The sequence below is a fragment of the Gobius niger genome, assembly GCF_951799975.1.
Source record: "Gobius niger genome assembly, chromosome: 12".
Lineage (NCBI taxonomy): Eukaryota > Metazoa > Chordata > Actinopteri > Gobiiformes > Gobiidae > Gobius > Gobius niger.
In genome coordinates, this window is record NC_136863.1 from 27,064,010 (window position 1) to 27,087,913 (window position 23,904).

General features: G+C 42.7%; 3 protein-coding genes across 5 annotated transcripts; 2 read left to right on the forward strand and 1 right to left on the reverse strand.

Moving 5' to 3' along the window:
- Positions 1–213: 213 nt before the first annotated feature.
- On the reverse strand, positions 214–10,070 carry terb1 (telomere repeat binding bouquet formation protein 1). Its single transcript, XM_079567580.1, has 21 exons — positions 9,965–10,070; positions 9,741–9,851; positions 9,523–9,654; positions 9,323–9,454; positions 8,804–8,864; positions 8,590–8,708; positions 8,369–8,497; positions 7,903–8,055; positions 7,693–7,824; positions 6,903–7,028; positions 5,354–5,490; positions 4,993–5,279; positions 4,864–4,925; positions 4,730–4,792; positions 3,415–3,651; positions 3,228–3,305; positions 2,056–2,121; positions 1,941–1,982; positions 678–748; positions 430–597; positions 214–349 (listed from the first exon to the last, which is right to left on the reverse strand). Exons 1-21 carry the CDS (start codon positions 10,008–10,010, stop codon positions 317–319), a joined length of 2,385 nt encoding a protein of 794 aa, XP_079423706.1. The 5' UTR covers positions 10,011–10,070; the 3' UTR covers positions 214–316.
- A 4,047-nt stretch (positions 10,071–14,117) lies between these two features.
- pdp2 (putative pyruvate dehydrogenase phosphatase isoenzyme 2) lies at positions 14,118–21,310 on the forward strand. Its single transcript, XM_079568096.1, has 9 exons — positions 14,118–14,188; positions 14,485–14,592; positions 14,670–14,882; positions 14,965–15,084; positions 15,155–15,441; positions 16,273–16,378; positions 16,457–16,693; positions 18,284–18,583; positions 21,038–21,310. Exons 2-9 carry the CDS (start codon positions 14,530–14,532, stop codon positions 21,302–21,304), a joined length of 1,593 nt encoding a protein of 530 aa, XP_079424222.1. The 5' UTR covers positions 14,118–14,188; positions 14,485–14,529; the 3' UTR covers positions 21,305–21,310.
- An 861-nt stretch (positions 21,311–22,171) lies between these two features.
- LOC306971521 (uncharacterized protein) lies at positions 22,172–23,688 on the forward strand. 3 transcript variants are annotated; one of them, XM_079567831.1, is made up of 3 exons: positions 22,172–22,801; positions 22,877–23,083; positions 23,440–23,688. In XM_079567831.1, the coding sequence occupies exons 1-3, from the start codon at positions 22,349–22,351 to the stop codon at positions 23,629–23,631; spliced, it is 852 nt and encodes a 283-aa protein (XP_079423957.1). In that variant the 5' UTR covers positions 22,172–22,348; the 3' UTR covers positions 23,632–23,688. The 3 variants fall into 3 exon arrangements, with proteins under 3 accessions (XP_079423957.1, XP_079423958.1, XP_079423959.1); XM_079567832.1 differs by lacking the exon at positions 22,877–23,083 and having other exon boundaries at positions 22,172–22,843; XM_079567833.1 differs by lacking the exon at positions 22,877–23,083 and having other exon boundaries at positions 22,172–22,813.
- The last annotated feature ends 216 nt before the right edge of the window (positions 23,689–23,904 follow it).

Below are 23,904 nucleotides of genomic sequence, written 5' to 3' on the forward strand. Positions count from 1 at the left end.
AAGGCGTCGATGCATAAAAATGCAATAAAACTGTGTTAAATATGATGTGTTACCCAGCATTGTTAAATATGGAATCAAGAACAAGTACTGCAGAATGAAAAAAAAATCCTTTGTTTTTTTTCTTTTATATTTGCAATAGTTACCATAAACAGATTCTTGTCATTTGAGACATGTTCAACTGGAATGATAAATAAATAAATATGTGACATACAAGTCAATGTAATATTTCTTTTAAATTGATGTTTAAATAAATAGATAAATTGTCAAAAAGAATTGTGACATTTTTAAAGATGGTCATCAAGGAGCTGGACAGGCGTTAGGCCAAAGCTATGTCCTGTGCTTTGCTTTTCTAGAACAGACAGACAGCAAACTGTCAAGTCGGGCGGAGACTTCCCCATTTCCCCATAAATGTCGATGTTGTCACGTTACCATCAGGCGCCTGTACTTTTGGGCCAGGTCCACATTGGTGCGACCGGACTGGAAGGGGAAGGACCAGAGGATCGCGTTCCATGAGGGGCCGTATGTCTTCACTCCGCACAGCAAGTACAGCTCCTCCTCGCGGCTGAAGGACTGCCTCTTCCTCCGCTGGGAGTTGTGCTGGAACAACAAACAACAATGGAACCACGACCAGAGGTGCATCAGGGGGATTTAAAAAATGGCAGAGAAAGAGGAGTTACGCCGGAAGAAGTCTCTGCTTCCATATTTCCGTCATCTGGAGAGAGTTTTCTTTTGTTCTTCTCTTCATTTTCTGTTTTAAAAATGAAAGAAAGTGTCACAAGGAGAGTGGAGTCAACTTGGATGAGTGGTTCTAAAAAACTGGGTCTTTGTGTAGATCTGCTTTTGAATCAGAATAAAGAGAGACTTTTTTTTTTGCAAACACACATTTTTAGCCTTGTTATGGTCCGGATTTAGCGGATTTAGAGTCTCATTTTGGCAAATGTGAATCTAAAAAAAATACTTACAATTTGTTTATGTATCTTTAACATGGTGCAGCCCTATTTTATATTATCACAATATTGTAACACGACACATGCAAAGACGTCCATCCTGTGGCACCTGGGTCTAGTTTGAATTTCTTTTAAAAGGTATAAGTTTAACTATGCTTTAGTTTAACAGTATGGTTATGGATATGATATTTATGAGAGTCCCTAAATTTATACAAAATACAAAAAACATGAAACTCGCCCAAACCTATTCCTAATACTCATGTTGGCATTTCAGTGTTGTTTCTTAAGAACATGTTGAAAGATTTATAATGTTCTCTTTTAACAAATTCATAAACCCCTAAACAGCACAAATGTTTGCCTCCATCTATGTCACTTCCTGTCAGTGTCCAATAAGGAAGTGAAACTATAAACATCACAAAATGCCAAACTGAAGAAAGCTGGGTAGAATTTAGCTAAATGTTCATATAATTGTGTTAAAATTGTGTCTGATGTGACATATGCACTTTAAGGGGCATAATCGAGTCCCAGTTGTTTCTTTGGAATCTGGAACTCTCCTTCTTCTGACGTTTGCTTATGTTTCAGAACATACACTGCCACTTCACTGGTGCAAAACTAGGACACAAGCATTACCCTAAACACAAGTGCTAATCACAAAAACATGAAAACTGCCATATCCACTTAAAGGACGACAGCATCTTTCAAGTATTTCTCCAGCTGCATTTTAACACCTCTTTTACAAGCAGGAAACACTTTTTACTCAACTCTTTTTTTTTTATGTGAGGGGCATAAATGCTGAGGCGTATGTGAAATAGCTTCAGTACAGCTGTGGCCTAACTCTGTGAAAACCCTGGCTCCGGCTCAACATTCCTGCTGCTCTTTCTTTTGGTGAGCCAGGCTGACTGCCAGGAAACACTGCACAGGACACGATAGCTCCCGTCGCAGCACCAAAGGTTTAGACACACCGAAAGTCACCGTATGGGTATAAACGCCTACTTTCAGGAGGACGGGGCCTTCTGAAAGGATTGAAGACCGGAGCTAAGGAGACACAAAAGTGGGAATGATGTTAGCGACCTTTTTTCATTTGCCGAGCTCGACAACTCGCACTTACCGCTTCTCTGACAAAAAGCAGGTCCCTCCGTTTTTATCCCTTTGTGGAGAGGAGTTAAACGGACCTCTATCAAAAGGAAAAAAAGACTGTTACAGGCCCAACAAGATGCCCTTTCAGGGTTTTTCAACAACTTTTGAACAGAATTGGTTGTACGCATTTACATTGTCAAATTGTGATCATTGGGTTTTGAATGAACGTGTCGCCAAACATTTCAACAAAAATTATTTGGTGTGATTTTGTGCAGCCCTGTCTAGGACTCTCAATGGGAGCTTCCTGACTAAAGCAGGGCTCTTTGATTAAAAGAAACATTTTAGAAAGAGTACAGACTTAAAGTGCATATGACATATTAGAATTTTTTTATACTATTATATTTTGCTAAATATTTTTCACAGTTCTCTTTAGTTTGATCGTTTTTGTGATGTATACAGTTTCACTTCCTTTTTGGACACAACAGGAAGTGACATAGATAGAGGCAAACAAGTGTAAACTGTTGCAGTGCCGACCATGTTATGGCAATGGGAAAGGAGACAAACTGCTGTGGAACTTTACCTTTATCTATGTCACTTCCTGTCAGTACAAGAGGGTCTAAATGCAGCCGATGGAGTCACATGACCAGTGGAGCTCCAGACCTCCACAGGAAATGACGTCAGCGACATTTATTTAAATGAATCTCAATAAAGGCACCACTATCCTCAAGGTTAGGATTAGTTTAAGATGGCGTTGTCCTGCAGAGGCGACGTCGTTCCCTGTGGAGAAGTGGAGCTCCACTGACCACGTGCCCCTCTGTCAGCTGTGTTCAGACCCTTCTCCGTCAGTAGCTTCAAAATTCCCATAAAAATAACTTTTCTGCCCAACATTTGTTCATTAAATTTCTGCTTCACTGAAAGAAAATGATAATTATTACTTAGGACAGACGGTATCCATCTTCTAAATAGGTCATACTTTCAAATGCATTAAAACCTGTCATATGCACTTTAACAATAGTCCTGGATTACCACCTAGTGACATCACAAGGTGAATGTGTTTTGAACTTAGAAGAGGGAATCAATCTCAATATGGGGGATTCCTCAAACAGGCATCAATGATTCAACACTCTTAGTATCTTTTTGTTGTTATAACCTGCTCTAAAGTCTATTTACCATGATACAGGGCTCTACACGCACATACTGTACCTTTGTGGTTTTCCCGTTGATCTGCCGCCTGGAAACATTTGAGTGGAGTGGGTGTTTGCATCGGAGTCAGACTGACACCTTTAACATAGATATTTTCACTTACAGAATGCATTGTAAGAGCGTTGCATAATAGTTACGTAAAAAAAGGCCTGTAGAAAGTGTACATTTGAGAACAGTTTGGCCTCACCTCTCCAGTTTTTCTGGTTCTTCTGTGACTCTGCTGCAGGAACACTGTTGGAGCTGGGGTTCGACAGTTGCTGAGTGCTGGGGGGTCGCTCCTGTCGAGTGAAAAGCCTCCGGTGCTGGGACATGTAGCGCTCCGTGGCCTCTTTGAGCACCTTATGCATATCACAGCTGTGGGCGCAGGAGCTTTGAAGGGAGCCGAATGTGCGACTGTTCACCTCGTCCAAGCGCAGCACGCACCCTGACACACAGGAGTGCAACGGGGTCATGCACCAGAACAAGTCGCAAGTGAAAGGTGTATTCTGCAGTCAATCGAAAAACTAACATCGAATTACAGCACTGCACTTTGAGTGTCAGTGTCTCCAAACAGGTCCTACTTAGTGCTAGTGCAGCCTCCAGTGGTTAAAGCTCAGGTGAGGTGTGTCCACAAACCTGTACTTGTGTCCAGCATCCAGGGTCAGTTATGATTGCACAACCTTTTCAGGGTTTATACAGGCAGAAGCAAGTCAAATGTGATGCTTTTTACTGCCATTTTTAATGCCCAAATACCACATACAAACAAAAATCTGTGCATATTGCTTTTCTTAAGGTTTGCAAACATTTAATCAAACAGAGGAATGAGAATTGGACAAAACGGGAACATTTTTAGAAAAGAAAGGTGATCAGTTTCGGCCAAAATTGCAATTGAATATATTAGAGCAGGGCTACGACCCCTAAAATCACTAATCTAAGGTGCAAAACATTTACAAGCTGATTTAATGATGTTTTAGTTTGGATACTGTCTGTTGATATTTGGCTTCATTTCACTAAAATCTGCTGTTTTCAATTAAAAATATATCAAATTCAAAGTCAGGAATGTAAAAAATCCTTTTGCGACCCCCACTTCAGTGTCCCGCGGCCCTCCCTTATGTTCTAGTCCAGTGTTTCCAAACCAGGGATGTGGGTACTATAGGGCCTATCACGGGATACAATTTCAGATTGAAAAAAAGGGGAAACTGATCACGACTATGATAGTGAACGCTATATTTTGAGTTACAAGGACAACCACTGAAAGGTCCAAGGGAACCATTTTGCTATTTTTGATAGACTTATTCAGTAAAAATTGTTGAGAAATGTCATCTTCTTCCAAAAAATAAAATAGAGATTTAATGCCAGTCTGAATCCAATATTATGCTTTTTTAATGATTGATGATTGATTTTTGGCACAATTAATTGAATGACTTTTAATGCGTTGTATTGTCCTGCTGAAGCCCTAAGAGCACACCATACACATTGCAATCATAAGATACCATGTCCAGCTTTGGTTTAGCTTGTCTTACCTGTGCACCTCATATCTGAAACAGACCCCTCTTCACCAGTACCAACGGTTTCATTATCAACATCTAAAAACAACCAACAACATATTTCTTAAAAACGTACCAGTCGACATTAGGTTTTGTTTGGTTTCGTTTACCTTCTTCAAGTGAATAGATGTGTTCTGGCTCATCCTTCAGTCTTGGGGCTTTAAATTGCTGACTAAACAAAAACAACAAATGAGCAAAATAGTACTTACAAGGGAGTGGAGTGCCTTTTATTTCCTCACCTGTTTTCATGCTGCTCTCTGGCTCCCTCTGGCTTTTGAACGTAGGAAAAACTCTGCATGGCTTTGGCTCTGTTGAATGCGGGCCACAGCACATTTCCACCACCCGCTTCAGACGTCTCTTCCTCGCAGCTTGTCTGTATTTTTGTGCCATTCAGACTTCTGTTTACTCTGATGATTAAAGGTTCCTCATCACTATCAGTCACTTCTTCCTCTGGTGCCAGTACGCCCTCAGGAAGTGGTGTTGACTCCTGTGCTGTCATTTGTGGGTACACGAGTTCAGCTTCAGCCTCAAAAAATAAATCAAAGTTACAACGTTATTATCACCGCTGTACTGTCACTTTCTAACTGAATAAGCCAATACTTGTTTCTTCTCGAGCTGGTTGATTCTTTGGAGAAGGTCTTGGGCAGATCGTTTGTAAGTGTCAATGTTTGGAGATGGCTCGACGAAGGCATCTCTGTCAGTTGTCTCCTTGACGTCAGGGATCCACAAAGTGTTTGCTGCACAGAAATAAAAGGCAAAAGACATCTTTTAAAGGCTAATTTGAAGTGTCACACCATACTACTAGGACTATAACCTCCTCAATATGGCTATTACTAATCATAACACACTTTCATTTCTGAAACATCTGCTTTTGGCTGTGGTGGTAGAGTTAGCCCAACCAAACCATTTAGCTGAGCGTGACATTTGAAATAATTGTACTAAAATCTAAAATGTAAACCAGTAGGGCTGGGTACCATTACATTCCATTTTGATACCGGTACTTTAACAATACTTGGTACCGATACCTGAACAAGAAAACAGAACAATAATGTTTGGAAGATTTGCACATTTACAATATCAGGTTCATCTCAACTGTCGAGAAATGTGTGAAGAATGGAGAATAATTTGGGGGGAAATGGAGGGACATAGTAGCCTGCTGTGTGCGCTTGAATCATTTCGAACTTCACAGCAGCCTGGGGACCATGGCCAAAATCTTCGCATGGATTTGGGGACCAATCACAGAATGACGAGGGACGGCAAGACGATGTATTTGTACTATTTGACATACGGAAGCTTGTAGTTTGTTTATGGATAAAAAAATTAAAAAAAGTTTACTTACGGATCAACATTGACAGCAGTAGACACAATGCCATTTTTCAGTCAATCTTTAGATCGTGTTCTAAATAGTTTCGCTCTAAAGTTTACAGCGGGTACGTCATACGTGATCTGATACGATGATACGATTGACTATGGCTACTGCAGACACATATGATAGACATTCGTAGCGCCCAATAAACGGCTCTGGACAATCATTAACCACACCTCTCCTATGAGAAAATGAATTGGTGGGATATATGTGGCATTTCAACACACACTGGAGTGCGATGTGTCACTTTAAAGGCTTTTCTCAAACCATGCGGGGCTTTTAACACTTGAGTTGTCACTTTATCAGACAAGTATGTCCATGTTGCAGGAGAGAGAGCAAATGTAGCTCTTTTTTGAAGGTTAATAGCGAGTTGGCGACAAACATGAGTTAAACATGCTCCAACTGAAGCTTGAGCCCTTTCTCTGTCTCCGCTGCTGCTTTCGTCCCTCCAAACAAAGTTTACAGCGGCCTCCCAGTCTGTCACAGTCCAGAGTCTCGTCTGAGTCTCTGCAGGATGGTTAAAAGCCTGTGTTTTCCTCCGCAGCGTCACGTCTGGATTCAGCAAATCTGAATCTGAAGGCGGCTCTTTTGCCACGCGTAAAAGCGTCTCTGTGTGTTGGGCTTGATTCATGTTTAATGTTGATGTACATAATGACAACTGTTTGTGTAAATGTAAAAATCCTCAGTCAATCACATTCACACAAACCCATTCACACTTGGGCCGTATGGCTGAAGTGTTTTGCCCAAGGACACGTCGGCACTGTGACCTGCAGAGTGACTTACTGGCCAGCTTGCAGGTTTGTAAGATGAAGGTGGCAGCCTTGCGGACCTCCTCGCTGCCGTCCTCTGTGAGTAGAGTGATGATCACGGGAAGACTGCCAATCTGCATCAGCTGCTTCTGGTGTTCCTCTGAAACGCCATGTCACACAATACTTATTATCAACATTATTGTGATATTACACTCTTTCATCCTACACTGCCTAAATGTTTTTTCTTTAAAATTGTGTCAAGACAAGACCAAAGAAAGGTTAAAGGAGAATTATACTTGGAAAAATTACCACTAAAACTAAGCCTAAACAATACAGGTGAAACTCGGAAAATTAGAATATCGTTAAAAAGTGCATTCACTTCTGTTATTCAACTTAAACTGTGAAACTAATATATGACAGACTCATTACATGAAAAGTGACATATGTATAGCCTTTATTTCTTATTTTCTTTTGAGCCTGAATTACAATTGTTGAAGTTTTGTTTTGACACAAATTTCTGAAAAAAAAAAAATGAATTCCCTTATAATTCTTTTTCAAATTTGATGGAATGTACTGCGCTGACATGTTTTTATTATAAATCACAATATTCAAGACAGTTACAGCAAATTGTTTGTTGTATTGTGCGGTGCTAACTAAAACTGATTTGTTTTTTTAAGTTACCATTACCGTTTTTGTTTTAGGCTGTTCAATCTCAGTCAGAGCGAAGTCCTCTGTGAAATATTGTGGCTTCTTGCAATGTGGATATTATATCATATTTCCGTAATTTGCCTTATATTGTGACAGTTAAAAGCTAGTGGGATCACCTGACGCCTCTGTGCAGTGGCCCATGGTGAGTAACACAGAAAGCCGATCTTCCGACTCCAGTTTGGGATTGATCAGCAGTAAATAAAGGTGACAGACAACCTCATACTTTGCCAGGTCTGAGGCGATGGCCGCTGTAGAGTAATGATGAGTTTAAAAGGTTGTTTTATGAACGTCATATTGGCCGGGCCTTGTGTGAAAACAACACTCACGGTTATCACTGATGCAGGCAGACAGGGTTTTGGATGTGGAGACAGCCAGTTGGCAGGCCAGCAGGCTCGTCTCTGACCCCAGACTAAATCGAATCAGAGCCAACGTGAGATTTTCCAGCCCGCCTGAAGCGGCAAAGCTCCCCTGAACACAAGCTGTGAAAACAAATATACCGTGAGCAGCACTCAGATGATCTATAACAACAACAGGTACCCAGGCTGATTATCATTTATTCGGTCTTGAGTAAAGGCAGCTAAGAGGGCAAGAGGTTCATTTTAATGTCCAGTTCACACATGTAGTTGAGTTTATGGTAGAGTAGAAAGAATAGATATCTGCTCTAAAATGCAGTGAGGTAAAATCAGAAGTGTGTATATTCACTTCCACCACTGGTTTGCAGTTACATATACACGGGCAGAAGCTCCAACATTGCGAGCTGTATCTATTATTCCTCCTTATTGTTGTACTTACAGTTATTTGCTACTGTCATTGAAATGAAGGAACATATGGGCTGAAATATCTCAGTTTGAGGAAGAGAAATCTGCTGAATCCACTTTTTCACAGTTGGAAACACGGCTACACACGCGCGCTGTCCTTCCTCTGAGGGAAAAGAACACGTTTCAATGAAGCTATCATAAACAAATGTTGCATGTTGAGCATGTGACTTATTCAAATGCAGTTCCTGACATTACCATTGTGAGGATTGTTAACACATCCGCAGAGAGCACTAGATACAGAAGACCAAAGCTGATGCAGCTGGGAAGAATTGCTGCTTTTGAACATGCCTTCTGCAGACAGGGGGAATGTGGCCCTGAAGAAAAATATCAATAAATGGTGTGTGAGTCAACAACAAGAGGATAGGGGCGTGACACAGTATATGATGCAATCCCTGAAAATAAACAGCACCTGAAGAGGTTGAGAAGAATATCCAGGCAGTTAGTGTTCTGGGCCAATGTCTGTCCTAACTCTGCAACAAAATTAAACAAAAGCAAAGAAAAACATAATGGTATTATCATAACATGATGTTCAAAACACATGGTCCAGGAATCGAACCCGTTTGTATGTTTCTCTCTCCGTGTCTGAATGGGTTTCGTCCAAGTACTCCGGTTTCCCAAATCAACCGAAAACATGCACAACAGCTTAATCTCCCAGCCAGGTGATTCTGACCTGGCCCTGGAGATGGCCCCCCGGGCGCTGCACTGTGGTCGCCCACTGCTCCTGACACGTTGCCCCAGCGGCATTTTTTCCCCCTGTGATCAACTTTTACTTTGAGGAACCTTGAGAAACTTTGTGCATTAGACTACACCCTGGATAATTAGCATCCAAAATGATATTTGAACACCATCCAAATTAATGCCTTGAGTTTCCTCTTAATAATTCACTGACCACAAGCGATAAGAGTGTGGCCTGTAGCTTTGAACTTACTGTTATTGGCCACTAGCACGGACAAGAAATAGACAATGACCCTCTTCTTTGTCAGTGGAGCCTCTTCTTTCACCAACCAATCAGCCAGGTCAGTAAAAATCTCTTTCCTGCACAGCGAGTTCTTGCAATAAACTACAAAGCAACACATAACCAATAAATAAATAGGATGTTCACAAATTCTGTTCATTTAGTGCAGTTACCATTGGCCTCTGCCAGAGTCCCCAGTGTGAAGAGAGCGGTCTCCTTGACATCTGCTTGTACAAAGCTGGACTTGGAGAGGTTCAGCAAAAAGGCAATACCTCCCATTTCTCTCAGCATCTCAACGTTTTGCTCTAAAAATACATACAATTCATCTGGTAACAAGCACTACTTTTGTTCTTAGTAGTAGATAGTAAAGTCTAAAGTGCAATACAAGTACCTCTCTTTTCACAAATTGAAAGGATAGTTAGCAGAGCTTGTTTCTGCAGGTCAGGGCATTTCATCTGGAACTTCAGACACTCAAGAAGCAAACTGAGATCTGTTCTGATGGCTGAAAACAAAGTTAAGTTAGTTTCCATTTGAACAATATGTGTGATATTTTTTTAGACTGTACAAATTGGGCTAAACTAAGGCTACAGTAAACGCTAATGGTTAGCAACTTACTATTTCGACTGCTAACGTTACTTTCCGATCCTTCAAGTCTGTCCATCTCACCAAAAGTTGTTGTTTAGAATTAAATTGCACTTTCTACTGTATCCCCACTGCAGTCATTGAATGACATGTAAGAAAAACCGTAACAGGAATCTAAAATCGTCTGAACTTGGCCGTTAGCTTAGTTAGCTTGGTTAGCTTGCTGTCATCTTAATACCATGGCAACGAGTTGGCCACAGCTGGCTCAATCAATGAAAGACGCCTATTTTTATTTTTATTTTATTTTTTATTTTTTTAATAATTTTGGTGTTACTGTCATAAATGTAAGGATTGAACTAATGTACTTTTTTATTAGAAGATATTGTTTTATCTGTCACGTGTCAAAATACGCCCCCTGCCGACGGGGGGCGTGCAAGTGGCGATGTCGCCAATGTAAATAACAATAAATAGTTACAGAAGTACAACAGTTAAAGGGCAAACCATTCCATTGTTGACTTGTTGGTGCAAATGAACATTTTACACAAATCAATAGCCTATACTAAACATCAGATTTCAATGGCATAACATTTTCGCTCTACTGGAAGTGTCAATACATAAAAGTGCTGATCCGTGGCTAAAGTGTGCAACACTGTCTTATTTATTATATTTTTTATAATTTCGGTGTTACTGTCACAAATGTAAGGATTGAACTAATGTACCTTTTTATTATAAGATATTGTTTTATCAGTCACGTGACAAAATACGCCACTTGCACGGTATACTTTGCCCCTTTCGCCATTTTTCTTTTGCCCTATTCTAAATGGAGTTGGCTCCAAAATCCCACGCAAACTGCTAGCATGAATAAGCTTCAGTTAGCCTGAATGCTATGGGGAAGCACGCGCTCTCATCAATATATTATATGGTAATCACAGGAACCATGTCGGATAGTATAATTTAATGGAGCAGTTTTAGACTTTATGTTAACAATAATGCCATAAATTCTTTTGCAACACATTCCACAAAACAGATTAACTGCTAAGATCTTCCCAGCAGATGGTGAAAGACTGTTGTGGAGCTGAGGGAGCTGCACAGGAGGAAGAGGAAGGAGCTGACCGGTGCAGGACACCACGCTCTGAAACAGGGACAAACCAAGGAGGCGGTGCACCGTTTCAGAGGAGACTGAAGGCAGCCAGGTGCTGGTTTCCCCAATCTTCACAAACATGCAGGTCAGGTTGGCCCACAATGACTCAGTCGCAGCGGCTCAGGACTAACACCTTAACACAATTATGTTGTACGTTTGTACAATGACAAATAAAGCACTTACTACTTAACAGTTGTTTTTTCTTTACTCCTAATTTGATCTTGATCGAGGCCTGGTGGTGGTACTTGAAAGGTAAAAGAGTTAATGAGATGTGAAAGGTTTTAGAACCACTGATTTAGGTCATACAACATATTTTGCAATCAACAAAGTAGGGTATGCCATGTCTTCATGAAGATGTATCATGTATAAAACCTGTAGTACAGAGCTCTACACAAATGTTCTGAAATGTTTATGATTCTTGTAGTAGTTTAGCAGTTCATATTTCAGTCCACATCCACTCAAATGTAAATGCTCCAGGACAAGCTTTGCTCTGATGAGGACGGCAGCTTGCTCTCAAAAATTGTTTGTAATAAAACATGAAGATCCAGTTATGACGTTAAAATCCATCTGGATAAACAATTCTTCTATTTTTAAATGAGATTTATGCAGTGCTTAATTTGTAAATTAGTATTTTCAGGAACACTTTTGGTCTGATGTGATGGATTCGGGGAACAGGCCAAAACATTTGCCGGAGCACTCTCATTAAACACCATTATATCAGATACATTTTTTGCCAGATCCTCCTACATATTTTTTGGATCCTTTACCCTGAAAAACTGAAAATTGGCGGAATGTTTTGTCCCAAATGGGGAATCAAATGAAGCACTGGATTTATGTTTTAGTGTTGATATGACACACAAAATCGTTTAAAATTCTGATTTTTTTCAAGAGAATATTCCATGACAATTAAAAAAGGGAATTTAGTAAAAAAAGAAAGTTTGAATGAACTAAACTTTGATTCATTTTCATAAACCATATGAAACTTTTGTCCCAATTACTAACTACATTATACTAACCTTAACTAGAACCGGGCCCTGTTTGACCACAAAGGTCATCAGTGCATGGTGGGTGAATGGACGTTCTATTACAATGTGAACTGTGGTTTTATTCCAAAATATGGTGTTACATGCCCCATCTTTATCAGACTGATTAAGATAAATATCAAATATCAACACGGGCTTTATACAAGGACGTTATGCTCTTCGTGGTGATGAAGTTGTTTTTGTGATAGATGGCATCATACTTTGGTAATTTATCACATCAAAGTTTTATGGCGAATGAATGTCTAATAAATCCAGAAATGAAAATGTTCAGAATGTAAGACAGTGGCTGGATGCACTCCTTGCTTTGTCCACCAGATGGCTCTAATGTGCTTGCAATAGGCTGCCTCTAGGTATAGGCCTACCTGCATCCTCCTTTTAACCGAGCACTTCGTTAAGCGCTCTTTTTGGCAGTGGTTGTGGTTGTTTCCAATATTTCATTCAACACGAAACCCCGCCAGTTTGTTTAGAATCCACAATCCTCATCCACGATCCGTGATTTGCGCATCGAGCGTGAACCATTGAAATCAATATACTTCACGAATGCACAAACGCACGGAGCGGGACCGGAAGCTGTGGTGGGGGGGTGGGGCAGCAACGTAGCCAAGGGTCAACTTCTTTTATCACTCGATTCCCCCCTTGATCATTTCCACAAGCCACGTTGTCCTGTAACTTAGCCCACTGTGGCCATTAGGTGAGTATGAGCTTCATCCAGACATTTACAAATGTGTTTATTATTATTGTGACGTTCATGCTTGTAAATGTATCAGCAGTCCATATCCCTGTGCATTTGTGTTTTTTTCTTGCAATGAGCCGATTTTCTTTTTGTTTCCATCTCCTGCCGGGGCCACTTTCTCCCTCCGCCCATTGTTGCCCGGACAAAATTGGCATCAGTGCAAATGACTACTTCTTACACACAGATAGCATCTTGTTATCGAACTGGGAAATGTTCCAAGAGCATTATATTTATGTTTATCGGTGTCACATGGGCCGCAGACCAACCGCGTGTTCTTGCGCACGTCCTGCTGCTCAGGGCCGCCGTAACCTACCCATAGGCCCCTGGGCTAACCATGAACTATAGGCCCCTAACCTTAACGCATGCCGCAAATGTAAAGTGATTGACAGAAAAATCAACACATTGGAGTTTGTTTTTGTTTTTTAATGTATTCTGATAGGCCCTTGACTACTGTAGGCCCCTGGCTCCAGCCCAAGCAAGCCCAGGCTAAGGTGGCCCTGCTGCAGCTTAAGTTACACAAATACTTTTTTCAGTAAGGAATAGCTACAACATATTACTCACACAAGAACATATTAGTCATTATACTTTAAACGCACAATGCACTGCTCATGCAACATTGACAGCTAATTATGATTTGCATAGCACCAAATCCTATAACAGTGATGGGTTTGGTAAACGTAGGCTATGTTTGGGTCATATGAGGTCACACACGTAAGAGCATAATGAATGAACGAAAAAAAAGGCAAATTCCCTCCAAATAAAATGCAGCACCCCATCAACTTGGACACTGGTGTACAAGATCTGCAAAATGTCTTCAAAACAAAACAAGGGAATGTTTGTGCATTGCGCATTTTTGGGAGTAATCTTGTCTCAGCACCCCAAACCATTAGTATAGTGTGTTCGTGTGTCCGCTGCTTATGGAACGCTCTCTCATAGGTGTCTCAGCTCTTCTCGAGTGATGACAAGTAACTTACTGTATTAATACATACTTAATTTTAGATTATAGCATAATTGCAATCTATTATAATTCAATAAATTAACTTGGAGAAAGCTAGGCTATTAGTTTATGCCACTGGATCAGCAGAGCATGAATAATTGTGCAGGATGCTTGACTCGTTGCTCTAGACTTCACATGAATTAGATCCTTAAAACTTTATTTGTTTCGCCTTTGGGGCTCGATAAAAAGTCTCTTTAGTGTCGACTCAATTTGCTGAACGAACGGCAGGGGGCAGCAGTACGCCGTAGATGACGTTACGTCTGCTTCATTATCATATGAAGCGTCGACTCGTACGTCACTTCCTGTTTGCTTCTGGTCGCGGTGTTTTGATGAATGTATGAATGTAAGTGCGTGTTACACTTTAAGTACGATATTTGTATTGTTACGCAGTTTAAGATCTAAGTAGCTTTGTGACAGAACAGTTTGTCTGCGCTGAGGTCAGGTACTGCCGAGTGAATGGTCAACTTTACAGAGCGAGCAGCCGGCTAGCTACTGCTACAGCTACATTATATAACACTGACAATAGTCTAGTTCACTGCAGCTTTCAGTTGCACAGTACAGTACGGGTTGCACATTTAGTACAGCATGAATGGATGCTATCTTCAGTTGTCAGTCTAATTCTGTGCGTTCTTGTTGCAGTCTTAATCGACCTACCTTTCACCTGATCAAGAGCATCTTCTGGAGATGCCTGGGCGAGTGTGCGCCAGCATCCTTCAACGGGTCCTCACTGCACCTGTGGCATCACAGGTTTGACCCAAACTGCTCAGTCACAAATTGTCTGTTAATGTCGGGAATCGTTTTTACAATGTTTTATTGCTTTTTAGGGTCCTCAACTTTCACTGTTGTGTAATTATCCGACTCAACACGGCCAGCACAGTCTTTTATCATCTCGGACTAATGGAACAGCCCAGACTTGCACAACCAGTAGAAAATCCCACTTGTCATTAGTGGGAAAACGCGGCTTTTCAACCCGACAAGATTTGGACTTTCAACTAAGCCAGGTCCAAATCAACAGCATCCTTCGGTCAAACGAGCAGGTAATGAAGACCTATGCTTACCAAAAATAAAGAAGTGTGTTGTCCATACATTCTAACTTTATTTCCCATTGCTGTGTTGCAGAGTGTCAGTGTGCCAGAGTTTGATGGTCGAGGTCTGTGCTCAGTAAGAAAGTTTGAGAGCAACCAGTTACCGGCCAATTCGCCAAATGAGGATCGTCGCAGTGCAGTCACATGTTTACAGGTACCTTTTCATAATTTGATTGTAATGACCTGCTTTTAAAATAAATGTAACATTTAAAATGTGTTATCAGTCAAAGGGAATGCTTTTCGGAGTGTTCGATGGCCACGGGGGCTGGACTTGTGCGCAGGCCCTCTGTGAGAGACTGCTCTACTACGTCGCTGTTGCAATGATGCCCAAGCATAGCCTTGAGGAGTTGGACAGGTGTGTGGAACAGGGCAGAGCTGTTCCTCCCATTCTGCAGTGGTATAAGCACCACTCAGACTATAACTACAGGGACTCTGCAGCGCTCTACATTGAACACCTGCGCGTGTTTTGGCAGGAGCTACTTGAAAATGAAGAGTACAGTCAAGGCATGAGGTAAGATGGACAAGCCAGTGAACGTTTTGTGAACAGTGAACAGATTTGTAATGCTCCTTGATTTATTTCTATCCACTACACTGTCACACAAAGCAACAGTCTTATCAGAGAACTGGCTAAGATTCAGGTCTTAATATGTTTTTTAAGATCTGAATGTAGGACGTGGCGTATTTTTAGCCACCAAATAAGGCTGTGGCTGTGATATTACTTGCCATTTAGATTATTACAATTTACAAATAGGGATCGGTATCGCTACGGATTTATCAATACTGCTACTCTTGTCGATACTCTTTATCGATCCAGTATTTTAATGGTACTGATGAAGGAAAAAAAAGAAAAAATTAGTTAGAGAGGCGTTATAGGCATTTATCTTATCTTTATTTTGTATTAATCTACATTTAGACCTAATTTATTTCCAATTTGTGCATACACTTAATATATGGGAGTTAAAGGGACTAAATGGAAGTTGGTAATTTTTATACTGGTCTACTTTATTTTTTATACATGGCTGGAGCATGTAGGGAGAGGAAAATACTTAATTTTGACATTTTTAAACTCCGTCTAGTCCCTTTAAAATACTTTACTTACTTTAGCTGTTAATTCACCTGGTCCGAAGACGTCTAGAAAACAAAATGGACACATACAAAATGGCTCAAAGTTTAATATTGAGGTGAAAGCCAAGTGTGTGACTTTTAGATGCAACTTTGAGCCTGGTTTATGGCTATTTTCTATAAAAGAATATATGGACTAACAAAAATCTCAACAGTTTACGCTGGGTGGTGTTGTTTGTTTTACCCCACAAGACTCACTCATCTTGTCATGTTTCTGAAGCCCCCCTGATGCCCTGGACCTGGCGTTTAGACGACTTGATGCCGACATCTCTTTGGAGGCCCAGCTTCCTCTTACAAACAGCCTGATGAAAAGCACCGCGATTCAGGTAGAAAGAAACTGAACTGTTTCAAAAAGAAAATGTAAAGAAACCTATAAAGTCTAAGAATGGAATTGCTTTTTCCAGGTTGCGTTTGCGGGATCAACGGCATGTGTTGCTCATGTTGGCCCAGACGTGATCCATGTGGCTAATGCCGGTGACTGCAGGGCGGTGTTGGGGGTTCAAGAAGAAGATGGCTCGTGGAGTGCATTGCCTCTGACGTCTGATCACAACTCCCAGAATCCCTCTGAGGTGGAGCGGATACGGGCCCAGCACCCTCCGTCAGAGAGAGATACTGTGCTCGTTGATGACCGACTGCTTGGGGTGAGAGAATATGCTTTATTTGGTTATACCAGGATAACTGTCGCCTGCATAGTTGACTACAGCTGCATGACGCAAGTGTACATTCATTAGTTAACCTGTAAGGCTAACGGAGAGCTATGTATTTTCATTATCATCTTTTATCATTCTAAATCAATTAGAGAATACGGTCTCTCTCTGTCGACCCTAATGTGATGAACGTGAAGCACAAGTTATCGGTAGTTAAAGTTAAAGCACAAAGCATTTAGTATTGAGAGTGTGTTTTGATTTTATGACCAGCCCCTCCAGGATTTCGCGGGCATTTTTTGTGATTGTTGCGGGGTCAAACACCTGATTTCGCGGGCCATTTTTCCAAAAGTTGCGATGAAAAGTTGTGATTTTTCTGTTTAAAACAATTTTTTTTACATTTAAAAATAACTTTTCTTTGTATTTTGCATCAGTTCTAATCAAAGAGACTCTGTGGAATAATAAAAGACTAATGAAATATCCCTTATTTTAGATAATTGTATCATAAAAATAAAAAAAAAACATGTGCGCCCCTTCCCTCGCGTCTCCTCCTCTCAGCTACAGAAAATGGGCGGGGCTAAAAGGCACCTGCCTGTTTCTGTGAGCGCAGGGTCTGAAGCCACACAAATCTGATAAGATACAGCCACAAATGAGAATCGGAGGAGAACAGACCAAAGGACGAATGTTTATTTCACACATCCACGTTGAGCATCGGCTCCAGTTCAACAGAGCTGTGACTCCTAAAGTTTGCGCAGTAAAAGCCCCAGCGCCTCACACACACACCACCGCATCAAGGGGGAAGAAGCATCCAAACGCAAAAGCAGCGTGTTTCTGTCAGATAAAGCCTATATTGCAGAATAAAGATCCAGTAGCAGAGAAGCAACTTGGACAGAGCGCGGTAGGATCATACAGCGGCTCGGGCTGTAAAGGCCCGAGAGAGAGGAGGCGGAGCAGATGCGAAAGTCCTTCAGTCTGAGGCGGAGGTGCTGGGCATATACGCAAAAATGTAACAAGTAAAATATATTTCAATGATCAGAAACTCACTTTAGTTGCGCATAAGTTGCGGAGTTAAGTAAAAGTTGCGAAGGACATTGCGGATTATTGGAATAGTTGCGGGAAAGTTGCGGGATTTTGGAAAAGTTGCAACTCCGCACTGATTTCGCGAAGTTTGCTTGATGTTGCGTTAATAGTTGCGATCGCGAAATCATGGAGGGACTGTATGACCCCCATATCAATTTTAGTGGCCAAATTTCTCCACGCAAATGTCTGCTGTGGATGTAGTGTCTTTCAAAGTCCGTTTACCTCTACACTGCAACACCAGTGTGTCCCTTCCTCCTCCCTATATAGGGCAGATAACTGCAAATGTAGATTAATCCAACGCCCAACAGTGGCATGACGCTCAAACATAAACCACACAAATGGCTCCAACTTCAATTAATTACCCAACATTGCAATATATAGTCTCCGTCATGTCTGAGGTCATACACGGGTAATGTTCAAAAAAACAAAACCTCATATCATACCTGAATCTTTTCAGAGCTGCGGTTTTGGACTAAGAGATTATTTACCATTGTCCTGTGTTTGCAGATGCTGATGCCGCTTCGAGCCTTTGGGGATGTGAGATTTAAATGGAGTCTGGAGTTACAGCAGAGCGTTATGTCCAGTCTGGAGTCTAGTGTGGACTTAGACTCCCTGAACCTGTACAACTATGTCCCTCCGAGCTACATTAGCCCGCCTTACCTCGACGCCACGCCCGAGATCACCGGTCACAAGCTGCGGCCACAGGATCGCTTCCTCATCCTGGGCTCTGATGGACTGTGGGACGAGCTGTCCAATCAAGAGGCTGTACAGCTGGTCGGGGAGCACCTCAGTGGGATTCACTTACAGGTTGGTTAGCTGGTGACTTGAAATCAGAGCTGCTCAGTTAATTACGGTCAGTTAAAATCACTGGCAAATCACAAAAACTGCTATGAATATTCTGAATTATAAGTCCTTCAGTGAGGCCATGGAGTCAGACAATACCTTTACAAAAACCCATGTGTCATTCCTCCAGTGCCGTGTTTATATGTGACACAGAAATAGTTAAGCACCGATCAGAATGTTGCATTTCTTCTAAGCAGCTGTAGTTACAAAGAAAAAGTAAAAGGATCCATGTGGAGAGAATTACCTCCCAAATTATCTCCACTTGAAGGGATAGCTCAAGATTTTTGACAAAGGGCCTCATTTGCTAGTTATCCAGAGTGTGGTTGATTTCTGGAGATTTTTTTATTTTTTTATTCATGCAGTCCTAATATTTGAAGACTACCCATTTAAATGTCTGTCTTGACTGAATAATGTTTGAAATATAACCATTTTCCATTTAAAAGAACTTATATTTGGGCAGCATCAGCTTCCTGGTTGTAAGCTACACAGCGGCGGAGTGATCTGCTCGGTAACCGGATCTATGTAGTTTGTTTACCAGCGGCCGCCATACACGTGAAATTCACAAAGGAGCTTCCTACAAATCAGATATGGCAATGTTTGGAGGACGAGCCTATGATTTTGAAGAGGTTTTTATTGCAGGCAACTAGTTACCATAGACATGCACTAGCCTAGCACCACTAAACTCCTCAAATATAAGGACTGTAATGAATGAAAAAAATGTATCTCCAGAAATGTTCACAGAAATGTGCTGGTAAAGTCCTGTAAAATAATAATAATAAAAATGCAATAGTTCTATATAGCGCTTTTCTGGACACTCAAATACGCTATACATTGCATTATTCATTCACTCCATACTCGGTGATTGTAAGCTACCATTGTAGCCACAGCTGCCCTGGGGTAGACTGACGGAAGCGAGGCAACCAGTCTGCGCCATCGGCCCCGCCGACCACCACCAACCACTCACTCACGCACTCACTCCATTCACTAGGCTTCCTGGTGTTCCTAAATGGTCTCCCATCCAAGTCCTTCCAGGCCCTTCCCTGCTTAGCTTCCGAGGTCTGACGGGATTGGGCAGAGCAAAGGCGGTATGGCCACATACGGAGTTAGAGTTAGACCCGCTCATGCCTGCCCTCTGTTGCTTGTGACTCTGGCACCGTGCGGTGATGTATTTTTTTGACGAGACGCTTGACAGAGATCCCATCTGCAGCTAGAGGAGGCTCACTGTGAGAGACACTACCTGATGTCAGCCGCAGCTCGTCTTTGGTCGTAAGACGGCTCTATTTTGAATCTTAGTCCCTGCTTTACTGTACAAGATTCAAGATTTTTTTTTGTCAACCCGTGTGAATGGTTTGAAATTATGTTTCTCTCATCCTTGATTGTGGAGTGGGGGGGTGGGAGGGAGGTTAGGGCGTTCAGCTTCCCGATGGCCCTGTGGACGAAACTGTTCCTCAGTCGACTGGAACTGCCCCGTAGATTCCGCAGTCTCCTCCCTCACGGCATAACTTTGAAGAGACTGTGTGATGGGTGCGAAGGGTCCCTGGTGATTTTATGGCTTTGCGGGTGAGACGGGTGGAGAACATGTCCTTAATAGAGAGGAGAGGGGCTCCGCAGATCTTCTCCGCTGCTCTCACGATGCGCTGGAGGCTCCTTCGGCAGAAGGCAGTGCTGGCGTCGTGCCACACAGTGATGGAGCTGGTCAGGATGCTCTCTATTGCTGGGTTTCAGGTTCTAGAATATGATGATGTCACCGGACCCAGCGGGGGGCAGGAGCCATTTTTTCCTATTAACAGCATTACACTTTCACAAGTCATAGCTCAAAAGAAAATGTATGAATTACAAAAATGATCATTAATATCAGTCACTGGGTCCATGATCTCTCTGTACAAGACCAAAAATTTCCTAAAAAACAAAATAATTTTTCCTCCATACAATAGTATTGGCCTTTAGAACGCTGTGATGTCACCTGCAACCCAGCAATTGTTCCTCTGTAGAAGTTGGACATAACGGAGGCTGGGACTCTGGCTCTTCTCAACTTGCGGAGAAAGTAGAGACGCTACGACCTACGACAAGTTATTTGCCAAAATCACGCAGTGTACACTCGGCTTTAAACAACTGCAAGAGAATTGTTTTTCTGCAAAACATGAGAGTGAGCAGTGAGGTCTCGCCTTTCCTCAGACCTGACCTGTAACTCTGCTGGGAGCTTGTTTCCATGGAGATGTAGCTGCTTTCCATTAACGGCAAGTAGCCAAACATGTGATTTAAATGCATTAGGTCCACCGGCAACAATGTCCTGGCCGGTGTTAAATGCATATGCATTCAGCGTTCAGCAACAGTTAGGTTTGATGTTGTGACCTGACCTCTGACCTGGCCTGTCTTGTCTTTAATTACGACTCTTCTACTTCTGTCTCCTCTGCCCAGGCTCCGGTCTCTCAGACAGAAAGAAAGCTGAAGCTTGGTAAACTGTTTGAAGTCCTCCAGAAGCGCCGCGCCCGAGCCTCCCCAGCTCTGGACACAAATGCCGCCACCCACCTCATCCGCCACGCTCTGGGCAGGAACGACTACGGCGAGCTGTGTCAAGAGAGGCTGGCCACCATGCTCTCGCTCCCAGAGGACCTTGCACGTTTATACAGGGACGATATCACTGTTACTGTCGTCAACTTGAACTCCGACTTAGCCAGAGCTTAGTCCTGGGTGAGGCTCGTTTATGGTTACTGTACATACTCAATAGGTTGTGTTCAAGGGCATTCCCTTCAGATGACAGAGTTTGTACTCAAATAATTATGACTTGAAATTGTAGAATGTCGTGAACGCAGCCCACTGGTGTTTACTGTCACTGCTCCAAAGATCCCTGTTGTGTTGTTTAGTGCTATGTGCTAGTGTTACGTTTACATGAAGTGCCTGAAATGTGATTTTTGCCTGTTGCGGACCTGTGGAACGGAGATTATTTGTTAATTACTATGGAAAGAGTCCTACATTATTTCAGACCCATGGGCGGCAATTAGAAGTTGTGATGTGTCCTTTAAGTTACTCTAATGAATGAAGGAGAGCTGTGATTAATGTTTTTACTTGTGTGTGGGACTTGTGCAGAGAAATATTGATAATAAAGGCTTTTGGTAAAGTGATGTACTCTACTCTTAAGTAGTTGTGCATCAATGCAAGTTACTCATATTTGTAAGAACATATTTCACAAATAAATGTCAGAATCAGAATCGTTTTTTATTGCCATTGCTTGTAAACAGGTTCACAAACTAGGAATTTTTCTTGGTGAGACGTGCAACATTAAACAAAAAAACATAACAAGTTTAGTTAGAAATAAGCTATAAACCTTAAACTATAAGGCTTTAGGGGCATTCATACGAATATTAAAATAAATAAGATCAAAAGAGGTAAAATATGGAAGACGACAACAATTGACATAGAATAACATTGGATTTACATGGTGCATACAGTGATACAGTGATAGTGGTGCAGTGGATCTCAGTGTGGACAGACCACATAGTGCAATAGAGCAGATTACAGTCTGTTCTGAGTTATTAGGTCTCTATCGTTCATGAGTCTGACGGCTGTGGGGGAAAAAAATGTTCAAGTGGCGGGATCTATGGGTCTTGATAGACTGTAGCCTCCTGCCTGAGGGGAGAGGGGTGAATAGTCCGTGTCCAGGGTGAGAAGGGTCAGCAGTGATCCGACCCACACGCCTCTGTGTCCTGGAGGTGAACAGGTCTTGGAGAGATGGAGCTCAAAGCCAATCACCCTCTCAGCAGCAGCAGCCCAATGCGCTGCAGTCGGTACTTGTCCCGGCCGGTAGCGCCCGGGTACCGCACGGTGATGGAGGAGGTGAGGATGGACCACACGGTGATGGAGGAGGTGAGGATGGACCACACGGTGATGGAGGAGGAGAGGATGGACCACACGGTGATGGAGGAGGTGAGGATGGAACGCACGGTGATGGAGGAGGTGAGGATGGAACGCACGGTGATGGAGGAGGAGAGGATGGACCACACGGTGATGGAGGAGGTGAGGATGGACCACACGGTGATGGAGGAGGTGAGGATGGAACGCACGGTGATGGAGGAGGAGAGGATGGACCACACGGTGATGGAGGAGGTGAGGATGGACCACACGGTGATGGAGGAGGAGAGGATGGACCACACGGTGATGGAGGAGGTGAGGATGGACCACACGGTGATGGAGGAGGTGAGGATGGAACGCACGGTGATGGAGGAGGTGAGGATGGAACGCACGGTGATGGAGGAGGAGAGGATGGACCACACGGTGATGGAGGAGGTGAGGATGGACCACACGGTGATGGAGGAGGTGAGGATGGAACGCACGGTGATGGAGGAGGAGAGGATGGACCACACGGTGATGGAGGAGGTGAGGATGGACCACACGGTGATGGAGGAGGTGAGGATGGACCACACGGTGATGGAGGAGGAGAGGATGGACTACACGGTGATGGAGGAGGTAAGGATGAACCACACGGTGATGGAGGAGGTGAGGATGGACCACACGGTGATGGAGGAGGTAAGGATGAACCACACGGTGATGGAGGAGGTGAGGATGGACCACACGGTGATGGAGGAGGTGAGGATGGACCACACGGTGATGGAGGAGGAGAGGATGGACCACACGGTGATGGAGGAGGTGAGGATGGATCACACGGTGATGGAGAAGGTGAGGATGAACCACACGGTGATGGAGGAGGTAAGGATGAACCACACGGTGATGGAGGAGGTGAGGATGGACCACACGGTGATGGAGGAGGTGAGGATGGACTCGATGATGGCCGTGTAGAACTGCACCAGCATCTTGGTCTTCAGCTGAAGTTTCCTCAGCTGCCGCAGGAAGAACATCCTCTGCTGGGCCTTCTTGATGAGGGAGCTGATGGTTGGCTCCCATTTGAGGTCCTTGGTGATGGTGGTGCCCAGGAAACGGAAGGAGTCCACAATGGAAATGGGGGTGGGAGAGTCTGTCAGGGCGAAGGGGGGACGGTGGGGCTGTGTCTTTCCTGAAGTCCACGATCATCTCCACTGTCTTCTGGGCATTCAGCTCCAGGTTGTTGTGGCTCCACCAGGACGCCAGCTGCTTTATTGGATGGCATTTACAGGATTTTTTTGGTTATTTTGCTATAATAAAAAAAGCTTTTATACTTTTGAGGCTTTCCTGTTTAGTTCAAGTTTCCTGTGTACTTCTCTCAACGATTAGATTTCAGTTTTTGTGTTTGTTTTTACCTACTTTTTATTCATTAAAGTTAACCAAAAGAATACTGAACCCCTTGTACCCCT

Coding starts and splice junctions, on each gene's coding strand:
- LOC306971521 (XM_079567831.1), top strand. CDS start 22,349: ATGGAGCTCAAAGCCAATCACCCTCTCAGCAGCAGCAGCCCAATGCGC. Junction 22,802..22,876: donor AGGTGAGGATGGACCACACG/GTGATGGAGGAG, acceptor ATGGAGGAGGAG/AGGATGGACCACACGGTGAT. Junction 23,084..23,439: donor ACTACACGGTGATGGAGGAG/GTAAGGATGAAC, acceptor CTTGGTCTTCAG/CTGAAGTTTCCTCAGCTGCC.
- pdp2 (XM_079568096.1), top strand. CDS start 14,530: ATGCCTGGGCGAGTGTGCGCCAGCATCCTTCAACGGGTCCTCACTGCA. Junction 16,379..16,456: donor TGAAAAGCACCGCGATTCAG/GTAGAAAGAAAC, acceptor TGCTTTTTCCAG/GTTGCGTTTGCGGGATCAAC. Junction 16,694..18,283: donor TTGATGACCGACTGCTTGGG/GTGAGAGAATAT, acceptor CTGTGTTTGCAG/ATGCTGATGCCGCTTCGAGC.
- terb1 (XM_079567580.1), bottom strand. CDS start 10,010: ATGGACAGACTTGAAGGATCGGAAAGTAACGTTAGCAGTCGAAATA. Junction 9,852..9,964: donor TAACGTTAGCAGTCGAAATA/GTAAGTTGCTAA, acceptor CTTTGTTTTCAG/CCATCAGAACAGATCTCAGT. Junction 4,793..4,863: donor CATCTATTCACTTGAAGAAG/GTAAACGAAACC, acceptor GGTTGTTTTTAG/ATGTTGATAATGAAACCGTT.